The sequence below is a fragment of the Quercus lobata genome, chromosome 4 (assembly GCF_001633185.2).
Source record: "Quercus lobata isolate SW786 chromosome 4, ValleyOak3.0 Primary Assembly, whole genome shotgun sequence".
NCBI lineage: Eukaryota > Viridiplantae > Streptophyta > Magnoliopsida > Fagales > Fagaceae > Quercus > Quercus lobata.
This window is the reverse complement of record NC_044907.1, coordinates 70,478,822-70,496,180: the sequence shown is the minus strand read 5'-3', so window position 1 is coordinate 70,496,180 and position 17,359 is coordinate 70,478,822. Positions and strand designations below refer to the sequence as shown.

Sequence of the window (17,359 nt, the reverse complement as noted above, 5' to 3'; positions counted from 1 at the left end):
AAAATCCAAATTCAAAGTATCCACTCCACACCTCCCACAACCAGCAAAATTTAGAGCAAAAATCAAAATCCAGAGTATCCACTCCGCACCTCCCACAACCAACAAAAAGCAAAAAACCTCCATTTCCCTGAAAACCAAAAGCATCCTCTCTTCATCAAACTAGTCATACCATAACCATTTTTTAATCCTATCAAGTCTCAACTAACGCAAGTTTAAGTTCCCTTGATAGTTCACTTCATTAATGAAAATTCAAAGGCATTCAACAACAACAAAACAACTGCTCCATGAAAAACACGAGGAGAGTCCGTGAGTTCGGAAGAACATGGTGATCATTATCGTGTTTGTGAGACACCAGTGATCGTTGCTATGATCGTAACGTTCGAGCGATCAATTTAAATATAAAGGAAGATCCACTACTCAGATTCATGCAAGGTAGTGTGCATGCAAGCAGACCCTAGCCCTCTAGATTGTTAGAAATTTTATATTCATATTTCAAAAATCATTTGCTCTATTTATGTTGGATTAGTTAAATATGGATGGTGTTTATGAAATAACAATTATTTTTTTCTTTGAGAGGGTTTCAACCTATAGCGTTTGTTCATGATGATAGCCCTCTATCAGGGACCAGGGATAGAGGCATATATTGACTACAGGGGCAATGCCTCCCCCTCCCAAATTTTTTATTAAAATACACACACACACACACACACACACACACACACACACACACACACACACACACACACACACACACTAATTTTAGCAATTTTGTTTAATAAAATTACATTTTGTCCCCCTTAACAATTATTATTCTTTTTAGTGTAATGTTACAGGCACAAACATATTCAAAAACTAACACTGTGTGTGTATAATAGTTACACTAAAAAAAATCATAAAACTATAATTTTATAGTTTATTAAACCCCTTAACAATATCGTTGAGGTACAAAATCTTATTGGTTCGCATTTGAGCCTAACACTTACATCACTTTTTTACTTGTTAATAATCACTCATCATATTAGCAATTTGTAAAAGAATTTGTAGCTCTAACATTTTCCTTATTTAAAGGCCATTAAAAAAATTTATAGATCTAAAATCTAAAACAAAATATACAAATCCAAAAAAATTTGCGCAATAACAAAAATTACTAATAGTAAAGTTAAAAATAATTAAGCATAATTAACCAATTTTACTCAAAACAAACATCCAGCCCTTTAAAAAGTTTTAAACAAAATAATTGTGTCTTTACCTAGCAAAAAATGCATGCATCAAAAAAAAAAAAAAAAAAAAATCAACAACTAGGAAGCAGCAAAGCCAACGGTCAAAGCCGCCCCCCCTAACTTCAACTCCTGGCTCTGTCCCTGCTCTTTATCATTAAATCAAGACATTAATCGGTTTTTGGTGTAGATAGGGATTGAACCCGAAATCTCTTATTTAATAATTAGAGATTTTAGCAGTTGAGCTAATTGAAATTGAAAGAACATTAAATATACACAAATTTGCTAAGTTTGATTATTTTCCATATTAGAATGGGGTTTTAAGCATAAAACTATGATTTTTATAGTAATCTTTTCATGATATTCGAAAATCATTTTCTCATGCCATACTCGTGGCATACATCTTAACATGTGCATCAGAGCATTCATCATATGCCAACATGATAGAGCATTGAATAATGATATCATCTCAATGTTAAATTAGCTTATGTCAATATTGTTGTGGATTTTCTATTGCACCAAATTAGGATGTTTTTCAATCCCCATTTCTTGAATTAGAATATGGTCTTTTTTTATTATTAAAACCTTGAAATTATTTACATGAAATGATATTGTTCATGCATTGCATTAGAAGATTTTAAAAATTTTAGTATTAATTGTTGCCTTGCATCCCATGAAATTATGGGAGAAAAAAAAATACAATCTGATTTTCTTGCCTACATATTGTTAACATGTCATATTTGATTAGGTTTATTCACTTTCTGTGTAACATGAAAAATTCACATAAAATGATGAAGAACTAGGTGAAATTACAAAATTTCAGATTTGATGCTAAATTATCATTTTAAGAATAGCCATGAAATATAACATACTCATGCAATCCTGTAGGAATTAATTTGAGGTGTGCATTTTAATCCCTTTACATGCACACGGTGTTCATTTTTTTTAATACTTATTTTTCCTTTTGAAAGGTCATTGTGACTATAACTCTCATGGTCTTATATTCTTGCTTATTCTAATTTTTAGCATTTTTTTTGGGTGATTAATGGCTAATGCATGTGAAGCGTTATCTCTTTCAAACTTTCATTGCTTCAATTTAATTGTGTTTTTGATGAGTAAGTTTGTTTATATTTGTCATTATAGCCTAAAAGACTGGTTCTTAGATCAGTTGGGGTGGGTATCTAATACCCTCACTCCATAAATCTCTTTTGAACAAAGTTTAAATGACCTAGATTAGGTTTTATCCTAGTAATTTCCTTTTCTCAATCTTTCTCATTAGATTGTATTAGGAAATTAAGTTTTATATTTCTTTTTCTTGTTGATTGTGCATAGGATGCAAAGCTTTCTAATATTTTCTCTTGGAAACATATATATATATATATATATATATATATATGCTTGTTTATTTTACTCCTTTTTACTGCTATTAATGGACGAAAAGATAGCAGATAACAAAAGAATGTGAGGAATTCACATCATGAGCTATGAAGTGGATCAAAAAGAAAAGCTGTGAAGTGGATTTTGATTATGTATGTATGTGACTACTCAACCAAATCCAAGTGGGTCACCCTTGACTATGGGATAGAATTTTTGGTGGACACCACAACTTTTCCGCGTCCTACACACAAAAGAACACTTTGAATTAATTTCGATATCATCAATAAAAATGTTTCTTTCATTTGATTTTTTGTTTCTTTTCTTTTCTTGATAGCAACATCTCTTGCATAGACTCTGTCGACCAGTTACTTTCCTCATCCTCTGACAAGTCAAATACGTACCTTTGACTCTTAGAGCATATTCGCATTTGGTTATTAGGTTATGTAAATGGCCTTTTCACTTTTCAAATCAAAATTTAGTTAACCCACCCAAAATAACAACCCTTCCATTAGCCAAATTTTCAAAAAGTTACACTAGCTCTATAGCTTACCAAAACCTTTTTTTACTCCAACATCTCTCTCTCTCTCTCAAAGAAACCCCTTTTGTTTTTGTTTTTTGCTAAAAGAAACCCCTTTTGTGATTGATGATTTTTTTGGTGAGGAAATTTGTGAAGTATGATTTGTTGGTCAAAAAGAAGTTAAGAGATATGAGACAAAAGTTTGGGGAGAAAGATTAAATCACATTTTTGTAGAAAGGAAAAACAAATAAAAAAAATAATACAAGACTAGTAAATAGATTTACTCTATCAATAATTGACTTGGATCTATCATATCAAGATCTATCGTGATCATAAGGGATTTACCTTTTCTATTGATTCTTGCAAATTGGATAAAAAATAATTCTTGAATGAGCTATTCAACTCTAGATAAGAAAAAGAAAGAAAAAAAAAAATGATATAAGTGTAGGTTAAACGTGGCTAGATTTTATTTATTTTTTGTTTTTTTAATTTTTTGCTTTTTAGCTAAAATTCGGAGTGACCTCTCTTGTGACCCCATTCCTACTCCAATCAAGAAAATGACAGTGCCACCTTACCACACATCAAAATCAACTTTAATATCACTTGATAGTTGAAGCATTAAATAATTTAACACTCATGTCCTCACACATGCTTTGTGCATGCTCAAAGGTTTTGTTGCTTTTTTTATTTTATTTTATTTTTTTTATACATGATTTTGAATATAAAAATTTGAATATTTTTAATAAGAATTTGTATGTAGTTATAGTTATGATAAAATAAAATAAAATAAAATTTTAAATTATACTTTTCATCCCTGAAATTTGGCACAAGATTGATTTTGGTTTCTCAAATTTAAAAGTTCAAATTTAAATGAGATGCTGGAGCACCCTATTTTGTTGGGACTAAATCAAAGTATCAAACCAACTATATATTAAAGGGATTATAGAGAAATGATATGTCCACAACATTTTTACAATAAATCCTAAGTAGCAAGTTGTTATTAATTATTATTGTTGGGTTAAAAAAGTAATTTCAGTGCTAAATTCAAATTTGAACCTATAACAATTAATCATCCATGATTTGTTGTGAAAATATTGTAAAAATGTTGTGGATGTAACACTTCTCACTAAAATAAATACTAATGAGGAACACAATTCTTCCCTTTTATTTTTTTTTTTGAGAAGGTTCCCTTTTAAAAATTTGAGGGACCAAGTCTAAACTTTTAAATTTGAAGGACCAAAATCAAACTTAACACAAATTTGAGGGACCAAAAGGATAAATAACACTAAAAGAAAATTGTGAATAAGAAGAATAAGAAACATAGCTAAATTTAAGGATGAAACCTTGATAAAAGTTTAATTTTTTTTTTTTTTTTTTTTAAACGGAATATATATATATATATATATATATATATATATATATATTAAACACTAACTAGCCAAAGTAGCGAGAGTAGCAATAGAGAGTCTACAATAATACAGACCAAAAGCATCCATATTAACAAGACAGGAAGTATCAGAGTTCGGGTGCAAATCAAAAACAACAAAAAGTGGTTGACGTTTAGGAACTCAAAATTTTTTTTTCTTTTACAACTTTAGCCCTCATCATATGGTTTTCTTTAATTTTGCTGTTAAAAAATTATAGGGATATTTCAGGAAGTTTCAAAAAGTGGACACCAAGATCTTCTATTTCAAATGCATTGATAAACACACTATCAATATATTACTAAAAGCTGAAGCGTGGTATTTATAGCTGCTGAGCTCCTGTTGCGCCACCTCATCACCACGTCATTCGTCACATAATTAATATTTATTCCTTTTTTTTTTTACAAATATATATATATATATATATATAGATTATTGACTTTACATATTCATCTTTGTCGATTTTAACATCTATATATATTTATTTTTTATTTCCAATTTTCCTATAATTTTTTTTTTTTTTACATTCACTTATTTTTTAAAATATTTACATTTTCTTCAACCTTTCTTCTTCCCTCACATTTTCATCTCCCCACTACCCTCTACTTTAATATTGCTGTTCATCCTTCTCTTCATCTTCCTTTATTTGTCTCTTCTTATCCCTTCCCTCTTACTATAAATTTGTCACTCTTTTCCATTCTTTGCATAATTAATATTTATTCCTATTTTTTTTACAAATATATATATATATATATATAAATAGATTATTGACTTTACATATTCATCTTTGTCGATTTTAACATCTATATATATTTATTTTTTATTTCCAATTTTCCTATAATTTTTTTTTTTTTACATTCACTTATTTTTTAAAATATTTACATTTTCTTCAACCTTTCTTCTTCCCTCACATTTTCATCTCTCCACTACCCTCTACTTTAATATTGCTATTCATCCTTCTCTTCATCTTCCTTTATTTGTCTCTTCTTATCCCTTCCCTCTTACTATAAATTTGTCACTCTTTTCCATTCTTTACATAGTTTTCTCTCACAAAAAAGTTCTCTCTCTCTCTCTCTCTCTCTCTCTCTCTCTCAATGTTTTGGTGGATTTTTATTTTTTATTGCATCTCCGCTTTAGGTTGATAAAATTTTGTATTTTTAAGAACTCTAATTTATGTTGATACGATTTAGTTTTGTGTTTTAAGTTATTATTATTATTATTATTATTTTGCTCTTTGATTGTTAAATTTTATCCGATTACATTATAAAAAATTAAAGATAGTAGATAAAAATAAAATAGTATTCCATTACATAGCATAATTTGGATAATTTAGTGTTTATTGTTATATCTTTTAATTTTTCTTATTTTTTTCTTCTCTTCCATTTTACTCAATATTGAAATTCAACCACATCCTCCTTATAATTAAATTATTTATATTTTCTCTCTCTTTTTGTTTTAAAAAATAAAAAATGTAATATTTTACTTAAATTCAAATAAAAGAAAATTGTGCTCATCAAATTGTACTCATTTTTTTTTTTTAAATTTACACTTTCTTCAACCTTTCTCATTCTCTTTACCTTTTCATCTCCCCAAAAATTCTACCTTGATATCACTCTTCCTCTTTCCTTTTATCTTCTTTTATTTTTTATTTTATATTATCATCCTCTTAGTATAAATCATTCACTCTTCTATTCTTTACATAATTTTATCTCATAGAAAAGTGGTTATTTCCCACTCTTTCTACCTCAATTTTTTGGTAGATTTTTATTTTTATTTTTCTTGCATCTCTATTTTAGCCTGATAAAGTTTTGTATTCTTTAGAGCTCTATTTTGGTTTATGGGATTTAGCTTTGTGTTTTAAGTTTTTTTATTTATTTTTTATGTCTTTGATTGTTAAATATTATCATATTTCATTATAAATAATTAAAAAATAGTATATAAGAATGTACTATTATTATATTACATAGAATTATTTATTGTTATATCTTTTAATTTTTCTTATTTTTTTCTTCTCTTCCATTTTACTCAATATTGAAATTCAACCACATCCTCCTTATCATTAAATTATTTATATTTTCTCTCTCTTTTTGTTTTAAAAAATAAAAAATGTAATATTTTACTTAAATTCAAATAAAAGAAAATTGTGCTCATCAAATTGTACTCATTTTTTTTTAACATTTACACTTTCTTCAACCTTTCTCATTTTCTTTACCTTTTCATCTCCCCAAAAATTCTACCTTGATATCACTCTTCCTCTTTCCTTTTATCTTCTTTTATTTTGTTTTTTTATATTATCATCCTCTTAGTATAAATCATTCACTCTTCTATTCTTTACATAATTTTATCTCACAGAAAAGTGGTTATTTCCCACTCTTCTACCTCAATTTTTTGGTAGATTTTTATTTTTATTTTTCTTGCATCTCTATTTTAGCCTGATAAAGTTTTGTATTCTTTAGAGCTCTATTTTGGTTTATGGGATTTAGCTTTGTGTTTTAAGTTTTTTTATTTATTTTTTATGTCTTTGATTGTTAAATATTATCATATTTCATTATAAATAATTAAAAATAGTATATAAGAATGTACTATTATTATATTACATAGAATTATTTGGATAAGTTAGTGTTTATTGTTATGTATTTTTTTTCTCGTATCATTTTATTTAACATTTAAATTCAACCACATCCCCCATATATATCATTAAATTATTTATATTTCCACTCCTTTTTTATTTTTAAAAATTTTAAATATAATATTTTGCCTAAATTAAATAAATAAAATTGTCCACATTAAGTGGAGTAATGATAGGGAAACACTCATTCTCACACCCAATGCATCAAAGGAAGAATGAAATACAAAATAAATCAAGTTAGAAACACTAAATTAAAAAAAAAAAACTAATAATGCATATTTAATGTCATAGAATCATCATCAAATTTTGGAAAACGATAGGTTGCCAATGGAGAGAGAGAGAGAGAGAGAGAGAGATGGTATAGAAAAAAACCAATACAAAGTAATAAAGAGTAGATAAAGAAAAAAAAAGAACCAAATGTCAATTAGTAATCGTTGATTGGAAAACAAAGAGGTTGTTAGGAGAAGTAAAAAATAAAATAGAGATTACCGTATGGAGAACATTAAAAACTTTACAGTGTAGTAACATAAACCGTTTAATTCACTTAAAAAATTAAATAAAAAATAAAAAATTAAATACAATCATAGTACTAAATTTAAATTTAAAACTAATCAAATTCTAACTATGAAAACCATATTAATCATAACTAAAAAAGAGATGTTCTCTGATAGTAGTAGAAATTGAGTAAGAAATAAAGTTAGAAAATTTAAAAATCCATTTTTTGACATTTCATTTAACCTTATTTATAATATATATATATATATATATATATTTATATAATTTTCATGCACTATTACTTTCGAAAATCTAATGAACAATGCTACATCTCATTTATCGTCTTTGTTATGCAAATCATCAGTTAGTAAATATATGATAATGGTAAGAAGCGTTACAAATGAGATCACAAAAAAAAAAAAAATAAAATTAATTAGCCACTATCATTATGGAGTAGTAGTCTATAATTTTACGCATCCAAAAAAGTGAAATATATAGAGTTTTTTTAAAAGTATGTGTAAAGATTCACTATATGTGTGTGTGTGTGTAAAGGTAAAAAGAAAAAAGAAAAAAGAAGAAGGGATATTTAAGGTTTTTGTTAACTTAAAAACTAATGAAAATCAAATGGTTAATAACTAAAATTATAGTATTAATAAAATATTTTGATGAGACCATCCTAAAAAAATTACCGCGCGCAACACGCGGGTATACGACTAGTTTAACCTAAAAGCTAAAATCCTATAGTGTTAAGCCTAATTGTGTTATATTAATTTCTCAAGTTTTATTTTCCTCAAAAGAAAATTCTCAAATTTTATATTTTTCTCCATGTGAGACTTCTAGTCACATGTGTATTGTTCATTCCAAAAATGAAATTTTGTAATTTTTTGGAAAAAGAAAAGAAGGATAATATCTGCACGCATTAGAACCCGAGAGCACAAGCCACACATTAGCGGATCTGAAATTTTGTAATACTTTGATGCAAGTATATATCATCCCCTTCAAACTTTTTTGTACACAAAACGCTTAGAAACCCCAATAATGTAAACACACAGATTCAAGGAACTCAACCCTGCTAGCATCCAATAGAAGTAATCAAGGTGTGCGTGATTGAGATTGTTACCAAGCCATTTCTCACCACAGCCTGTGCTGATTGCTTGCACGATATATATAATAGCACTGCTAATGAAGCTTCCAATTCCTAAAACACTAAGATATAATGCTGCTCCCAAGCTTCTCAATGACTCTGGCATTTGATCATAGAACAATTCTTGGAGTCCAAGTAATGTGAACACATCGGCCAAACCACATAGTATGTAATGTGGAAGTAACCACCACACACTTATTGGAACAATTTCTTCAGGTTTTTCCATGAGGTCATGTTGTTTTGCAATGCTAATCCTTTTGGCCTCCACTAGAGCTGCGACTACCATAGTGAGCAATGATATACATAGACCAGTTCCCACCCTTTGTAGCAAAGTAATACCCGAATGGTGTCCAGAGAATTTTCTTGTAATTGGGACCAAAACCTGGTCATAGAATGCAGTAGTGATCATGACAGTGAGGCTGAAAAGGGCCTGAAGTGATGCCGCTGGAAGTTGAAAGTTTGGTCCAATTGATCGGATCATTGTAGTACCTTGCTTGGTGAAATAGGTTGAAAAATTGGTTGCAACTACGCCAAACATTATGGAATTCAATCATATGGGGATGAGGCGGAGGACAAGCTTCACTTCTTCCACTTGATTTAGTGAGCGTAGCCTCCAAGGATTTCGACTTTCACTTGATGCATCAATGTCATCAATGATCATTGCCTTGTCCAAAAACCTTCAATTTTCAAACAATTAGATCAACCATTTGGCAAGCATGACTAACAAAGAATTACATTATAAAAATAATACGTTTTCTAAGAATTAATAGCCTAATATTCATTATAACTTGACACATGAGCAAGAATGCTTTGAAACAAACTTTATGTAATTTTGCTCAAGCCCTCTCTCCAACACACTCACAGTCTCACAGACACGCTAAGCAACTAGCACAAAGTCTAGGGATAACAAACCCCATTACATCGTTAGCAAAAGTCTCCAAATTTTTTAACATATCTCATATCTGTTTCAAATCTAATACACTAAAACACTAGACATAAACCAAAATGTCTCTAAAGTATCTTTTGGATAATTATAAATATGAGTTATGCATTTTTTAAGATATTATTATTGTGGTTTTTATTGACTAGGAAAATGCCAAGTTAGTACCAATATTACCAGAAAAACTTATATATATCGACATGTCAATAAATGTGATTGGTATCATCTTAACAATATAATAAGTAAATTTCTTAATTACTTTTTTTATATATTAGTTGATATATTAGTTTATAAAACTTATGTAGTTAAACTTGTAATATTTCAAGCATCACTCTATTTGCTAACCAATTAACGCACATCATTATTTTTCTTCACTATGACTATGTAATGATGAGATCCCACTAGCTATATATCTCATGTGTAATTTTGCATTGCTTGCTCAAAGGATGTAAAGGCTAAAAGTTGACGGCACCCTCATCAAAATAGTCCCCACTAGCTAATTTTGGAGTCAATTTCTCCCACTATGCAACCCACGCCTCTGCACCAAGAAAATTTAGAGTTGATTTCTGAATTAACTTCTTGTGTTCACATTCTAAAGCCAACTCAAGTGTTACATTTACGGAGTATATGCCATAGGTAAGATTTGTTATAAAATTTAGTCTCCTACTCCCATTTGTGAGTTAGGTAAAACAAAAAATGTTCTTGCTATTAAAATGAGGATCAAAGATTCAAACAGCCTATGAACTATAATTTAACTAGCGTCCTCTACCTATAATAACAAAATAAAGAATGAGGTCATGGGTTCAAGAACCACAAAATGTATGCATATAACTTATTAATAAATATAAAAAGAATCAAACATGGTTGTTGCATATGTCGGTAAGACCCTAACAACCTTGGTAGTAATGAGGTCAACATCAACTCACTAATGAAATAGTGGATTGATTTTAGACTTGACACATACCTAAACTGATTAGTATGAGCCAAAGCTCGAGTCAATGTTGGGTGGACCTCAGTTATCTCATCTCCAAAACAAACACCAAAGACGCCGTGCTTTTCATCTGCGTGCCACTTGCGTGATGCCCCCACAAGCACTTGCGCCACCATGGTGAATGGGCTTCCTAAGGGGACCCTGCTTCCTATACTTCTTAATTCCCGAAAGAAATATTGCCAGTGACACTCCCATTGTTAATGTCAAGGTTCCAAAGCCCGCTGCCCAACTAATGTTATCCTGTGTATCAAACTATAATGTTTTTGCAACATGAAATTTTTCAGAATTGAATACTAATTTGAACTTATTTTGAGGACAAATCAGAAAAAAGACAAAATATATATATATATATATATATACACACACACACTTCATATAATCAAGAATAATAGCGAAGCCAAGCATATCATGCATGTTAATTAATAAGTAATTACTCTATTTAATTATTCACAATTAGAATAGTTCACAAACTGTGGAAATATACAATAATTATTACAAGCAGCCAAAAAAAAAAGTGAAATTGGCTCAAACCTTCACAAACAAGGCTATTTTTGACTGGTGAATCCCTCAAAATTATACATATCAAATACCAAATAAGAATCTTCAACTCTATTCTTATTGTTTATAATATTCATCTATACCTTTTCTTTGATCCCTTGGTGAAAATTTTGATTCCAACCCTAGGCATAATTATAATAAATAAAAATAATTTTAGAAATGGATATGATAAAATAGAAAAGAAAAATAAATGTGAACGATCTCAATCAGTATACGATGACCTATACTCTATCACAAAGTTTTGGAACTAACTCTTTGTTGTTGTTATTATTGAGTGATGTTAAATTCATTGAAAATAATGTTAGTCCAATCACAATAGACTATATTAGCAATGGTGAAAAAATTTGAGACAAAAATTACGTCTTTGGCTTTTCTCTTTAAAGTTTATGGCTTTTGATTTACTCCACTAGAAAATACTTGCCAACAGTTGTAGTTAGAGACTCAACTAACACATAAAACTATGATTAACTTTAAAAATGTACATATAAAAATTCAAGATAAGAAAATTGAAAAATAATATGAGAATTTTCTTTTTACCTCTATGTATACTGCCCAAGGATGTCAATACCGTACCGGAGGTTGTACCGGTTTGGCTACTGGTACGATATATTTCGGATACCGGTCAATACCGGTGTACCGTTTCGGGTTTACCGCTATTTTTTATATTTATAAATATATATATATATATATATATATGTATGTATGTATGTGTTTGTATATATATATATATATATATATATTATAATAAATATAAAAGTTTACCATAAAACATTTCCTCAATTCAAAACTAATTATTCATGGTTTTAAACTTTAGTATCAATTAAAAGGGAAAAAAAATAAAAAAATAAAATAGAAAGCTTAAAAGTTACCATTGCATACTAAAAAAACAAATAATACTAATAAGTTAATGCAAATAAGTTACCATTATTTCCTAACAAAAATTCAAAAATTACAAAACTTAAAAAAAAAAAAAAAATTTCTGTACCGGCCGGTATTGCCCGGTACGGCCGGTATTTTTACCGGTACAAAACGTAGGGATTAACCGTACCAGATCACCGGCTGGTACGGTATATTACGGCCGTACCGGCCGGTACGGTACGGTATCAACAACACTGATACTGCCACTAGTAAGGCAAAAGTGGAGCCAACCGTTATTCCAAAGAACCACCAATTGAAGAATGAGCTCTTGGCCTCCTTTTCCTCAAGAAAATTGTGGTCAAACTGGTCTACTGCAAAGGTTTGCGCACAAGGCTTATGTCCACCTTCGCCAACTGCTAATATGTAAAGTGCTACGATAAAACAAAAGTTTTCGATAATGCAAAGGTACTATCGAGACTGATAAGGTTAGCAAAACCATTCCCTGAGACAAAAAATAAGAAAAAAAAGGTCAAAAACTACATATTTTAGGTTTAAATGAGATGGTCTAGATAATTAAATATTTACCATTATAATGCACTATAAGATTGCCAAACACATATATAGTTCCATATACATGCACTCTAATATTAGTTACCATGTATTTGCAAAAACACATATAACCTCAATGAATTTATGCTTGTACACCAATAAATTATTAAGATGCTAGTATTTTATTTTTTGAAAGTGTTCACTGTGATTCATAATTATTGAATAGTTATTATTCCTTAACATTTGTTCTTAAGACAATTGTATTTCTCTTTTAGACGAATTTAAAAAAAAAAAAAAAATCAATAATATAAGGGGTGAGGGAATAATTTGAAGATTGGTTCTATTAATCTAGGAAGGTAAAAATGTCACTGAGTTTCAAGACATTAGGCTTTTTGGATGGATTTTAAAGACACAAAAATGCACAACTTTTTCACATTTTGTTAAGATTGTAAGGTGTGATTAGTATAACATTTATTTAACATGATTCTACCACTAACATTATTTTATTGTATTATACTAATAACAATATATCTCCTTATTAGTTATAAAACAGGAAATTATAATTAATTTTGAAAAAAAAAAATTTAATCCTAAATTTAGAGTGTTAAAAATTCAACGATATAGTTTCAAAACAAATTATACCCAAAAAATTTTATAAAGTGACAACATTAACTTCATAGTTTTGAAAGTAATAAAATTAACCTTGGGATGCCAAAAAGCAACAAATTAAACTCTTAATCAATATCAAACTTCAAACCCAACATCATTCTATTTAAATGGATTGAGTTTTAATTAATTTTTTAGTTTTCAAAACCTAATAATTAGATTTGTTTTTTTATTTTTTTTTTTATTTTTTTAACTATAGAATAATTTCATGTGGTTGTGAATGAAGAACAGTGTAATTAATGTAAGATAATATATTATATTATCAATATATATAAATTTTATTTTTTTATTTTTTTATTATGACTACAATGGAGCTTTCTATGGTGTAGCATGGCCGACTGGCTCGCTTTTCCATCTCTACTTTCTTATATTCTGTTATTACATTTACATGCGTCTCTTTCTCTTGCTTTCCTGCAAATTACTCATGCATATATATCTCCAAGTGGATGGCTCATTTGAACTTATCAAGTCGGTTTGAAAACCAACCTGCATGCATGCACATGTATGTGTATACAATGGACGCCTCAGCTTCCATTGTTTTGAATGTGCAAAAGACAGAATGCGCATGCAGCCAAATGAGTTCTAGTACTAATTGCACCTCACTGAAGACTTGTGTGACTTAAAAACAAATAAAGTTCTACAGGTGTCAAATATTGCTTGAATGAGACTGAGTTTGTATGTGTGGTAACAATGGCAGCAAAGTTTCTTAGTGAAGATAAACATAATCATATTGCTATAATTTACAAGTTGTTGAACGAGGGGATTTTCCCAAACAATGTTTATTATCATATCTAGGAAGAACAAGAGCAAGAAATTAACCCCATAGAGCTTAATCAAGGGAAAAGAAAAGGTCGAAGAGACGTAGAACTTGCTGTGCAATAAATGATGGCGGCCACAAGGATGGTGCTGAACCGGCCGAGATAAGAGTCAGCTATGAAGGCTCCAACTATGGGGAACACACAAGATACACCAATCCAAGTGTTTACATTCTTAGCTGCTGTGGAGGTGGGCTCATGGAGTTCATCTGTGAGGTACACGATGAGGTTACTAGCCAAGCCACAGAATGTGAATCGCTCTACCACTTCAACAACTGCAAAACCAAGTAAAAAGAATCAATAACCAAGTTTTAAGCATATAAAATGGAAGTTTTGAGAGTAGCTACTTAATTAAGAGGAGGAATTAAATTTATTATCTTGGCTTACAAATGATGAAAATGGCGGCATTCCATCCCCCTTTGGACTGTTTTCTAGGGATGAAGAGCTTCTTGGTATCTTCAAGGCCATTATCTATCATTTTCTGATGTTACAGACTACAGTACTAGCTCTCAATGAAAGTCGGTGCAAAAATAAAGAACTTGGACTAATGTCATGCTTCTCAATGGTATTTTGGGTCCTTTAATATATTCTCTCAGTGGGCATTTGGGTACTTTAGCGTGGATCTACTTGTGCAGCAATTAATTAATAATACAATGCCACTTTACCAAGTATCTACTGAACAAATATATCTTCTTTAGGGTGAGTTTAGTTCCGCTTTTTAAAGTTAGGTTTTTTGAAAAAGTTAAGTTTTCAAAAAGTGCATAATGAAAAAATGATTTTTTAAAAAGTTGAATATTTGGTAAAAGCTGTTAAAAAGTGCTTTTTGAAAAAACTGAGTGTTTGACTAGCACTTATAAAAGTTGCAGTTTGAGGGATAAATTACCAAAAAAGAAAATATATATATAAGAGAGTTTATTTTATACTTAAATCAACTACTTCATATACTTACTAAAAAATAATAATAATAATATATTATTGGTATTATTTTAATAATGTTTGGGCAATTTTTCTTTTTTAGTGTCATAATTATTTGTTATTGCCATTAATGACTTCTTATCAATATTAATTAAATCTAAATAATTTTCATCATCATGAAGTACAAAATGAAAATGTAAAAAGATGATAAAATGTACACCAATAATCCAAGTTTAAATTGTACTACATAAAAATGTAAAAAATATGATAAAATACATACCAATAACCCAAGTTTAAATTGTACTACATGATATTTAAAAAAAAAAAAAAAGACAACTACTAATTATTATCCCTCCAAATGGAATTAGCAATGGAATCACGAAGAACTACCATTGCAGGGTTTATTAAAGATCCTGAGTTCTGCTCATAACTGCTACCTGCTTCACTATTATGTTCTTTTCTAGAAATTGAATCTCGATTGGTGTTTATGAAGCCCCTATCATCCCTATCATTTAGTCTAACAAAATTATGAAGAGCTATAGTAGCAGATACAATAAGTATTTGGATATGGAATGGAAAAGATGACATGTTTTTGATAATTTTCCATTTATTCTTTCACACACCAAAAGTGCGCTCAATCGTACATCGAAGAGATGAGTGAGCATGATTAAATTTTTCATGTCTAGTTCTAGGGCTTCCACCTCTCCTTCGAAATTCCTGAAGATGGTATGATATCCCCTTGTATGGTGCCAAATAACCTTTCATCATTAGGTATCCAGAATCAACAACATAATATTTCCCTAGAAAAAAAAATTCAATTGTATTAACACACACACACAATATGTCATTATAATGAACAATTGATTAACCATGGCACAAACCTGGTGGTGGGTGCGGAAAATTGTTACTTTGTTTACGAATAGTATTAAGAAAAATGGAGGTGTCGTGTGCTGCACCTTCCCATCCAGGCAAAACAAATGTGAATAACATATCAAAGTCATATGCAGCCATCACATTTTGGGTTGAATATCCCTTTCTTCCAAAGTATGGAATGGACTTCTCAGTAGGTACAACCGCTATCACATGTGTGCCATCAATCAAACCAATGCAATCCTAATAAAAACATTAATAGTTTTCAGTTCCACATGCATTGTATTATCTTATAGACAATAGCACTTATTCAAATATACAATAGTACACATACTTTGAAATGTGGCCAACAAATTGGATGGTCTTGTATTTTGGTTGGAACTTCACTAAAAGTTGGGTCTGAAGGCTTTACATATGCAGCTACAAAGCGAGCCCCCAATAGAGTGATCATCTTCTCAAAATGTCTACTTATGGTTTCACTCGAATGTTGAAATATTTCTTGAACCATTCGGTTACATGTTCCATGACCAAGTTTCAATAAACAGATTGCCACTAACTCTTCTAAACTTATATTCCTTGAATGTTGAAGTCCATAGTCATGTTGTAAAACTTGACACAAATTATGAAACACCTCCTTTTTCATTATAAACATATTGTAACACAATTTCTCATTACCTTCCATACAATGTCTCACCCAAGCCCACCCTGTTTGTTCAGAATCATAACAAAGAGTCTCATTAATGTACTTATTGAAATATGTCACAACTGCTTCACAGGTAACTGTCACAAGCTGGTAAAACTCCTCATCAGAATCGTCATTATTATCATCATTATCAGAATCACTGTCATCATCACTGTCACTACTCTCACCATCATCATCATCATTGTTATCACCATCATTATTATTGTCAACATTGTTATAATCACCACCATCATGATCATCACAGTAATTTCTGTAATCCCCATCCATTAATAGTTCCATAAAATGGCCACTCTCATGAGTACCATTATAATCATCCATATTGGTTTAAGCTACACAACAAAGTAACAAATAGTTAACCATTGCTAATACTACTTTAATATAAATCAACATAATAATCAGAACATTAAGACAATTCAGAACATACCAAGACAATTCAGAACATCAAGTACATAACACTGTAATGAAAATTTCAAATGTGTTTACATTACACATATATTAGTCCAAAGCTAATACTAAATATAACATAACTTAGTTTAAAGTTAATACAACATAGCTAACTTAATACAACATAGCTAATACAACATAGCTAACTTAGTTTAAAGTTAATACAACATAGTTAATATCACATAAGGTTGGTCACTTCTTTTGATTATAAATCATTCCTTACAGCCATTCCAGCTGTGACTCTGGG

At 29.8% G+C, this 17,359-nt stretch overlaps 1 protein-coding gene and 1 pseudogene across 1 annotated transcript; both read right to left on the bottom strand.

Annotated features, from left to right (window-relative positions):
- Nucleotides 1-8,657: 8,657 nt before the first annotated feature.
- Nucleotides 8,658-14,658, bottom strand: LOC115985723 (annotated as a pseudogene).
- A 1,052-nt stretch (nt 14,659-15,710) lies between these two features.
- On the bottom strand, nt 15,711-16,986 carry LOC115985722. The gene is made up of 3 exons (XM_031108634.1): nt 16,300-16,986; nt 15,977-16,208; nt 15,711-15,895 (listed from the first exon to the last, which is right to left on the bottom strand). The coding sequence occupies exons 1-3, from the start codon at nt 16,984-16,986 to the stop codon at nt 15,711-15,713; spliced, it is 1,104 nt and encodes a 367-aa protein (XP_030964494.1).
- Between the last annotated feature and the right edge of the window lie 373 nt (nt 16,987-17,359).

What these genes read in the sequence shown, in the direction of transcription:
- LOC115985722 (XM_031108634.1), bottom strand. Translation starts at nt 16,986, where the DNA reads ATGGATGATTATAATGGTACTCATGAGAGTGGCCATTTTATGGAACTA. An exon ending in TTTGTTGGCCACATTTCAAA is followed by an intron (nt 16,209 to 16,299) that starts GTATGTGTACTA and finishes TGTTTTTATTAG; the next exon opens with GATTGCATTGGTTTGATTGA. An exon ending in TTTTCCGCACCCACCACCAG is followed by an intron (nt 15,896 to 15,976) that starts GTTTGTGCCATG and finishes TTTTTTTTCTAG; the next exon opens with GGAAATATTATGTTGTTGAT.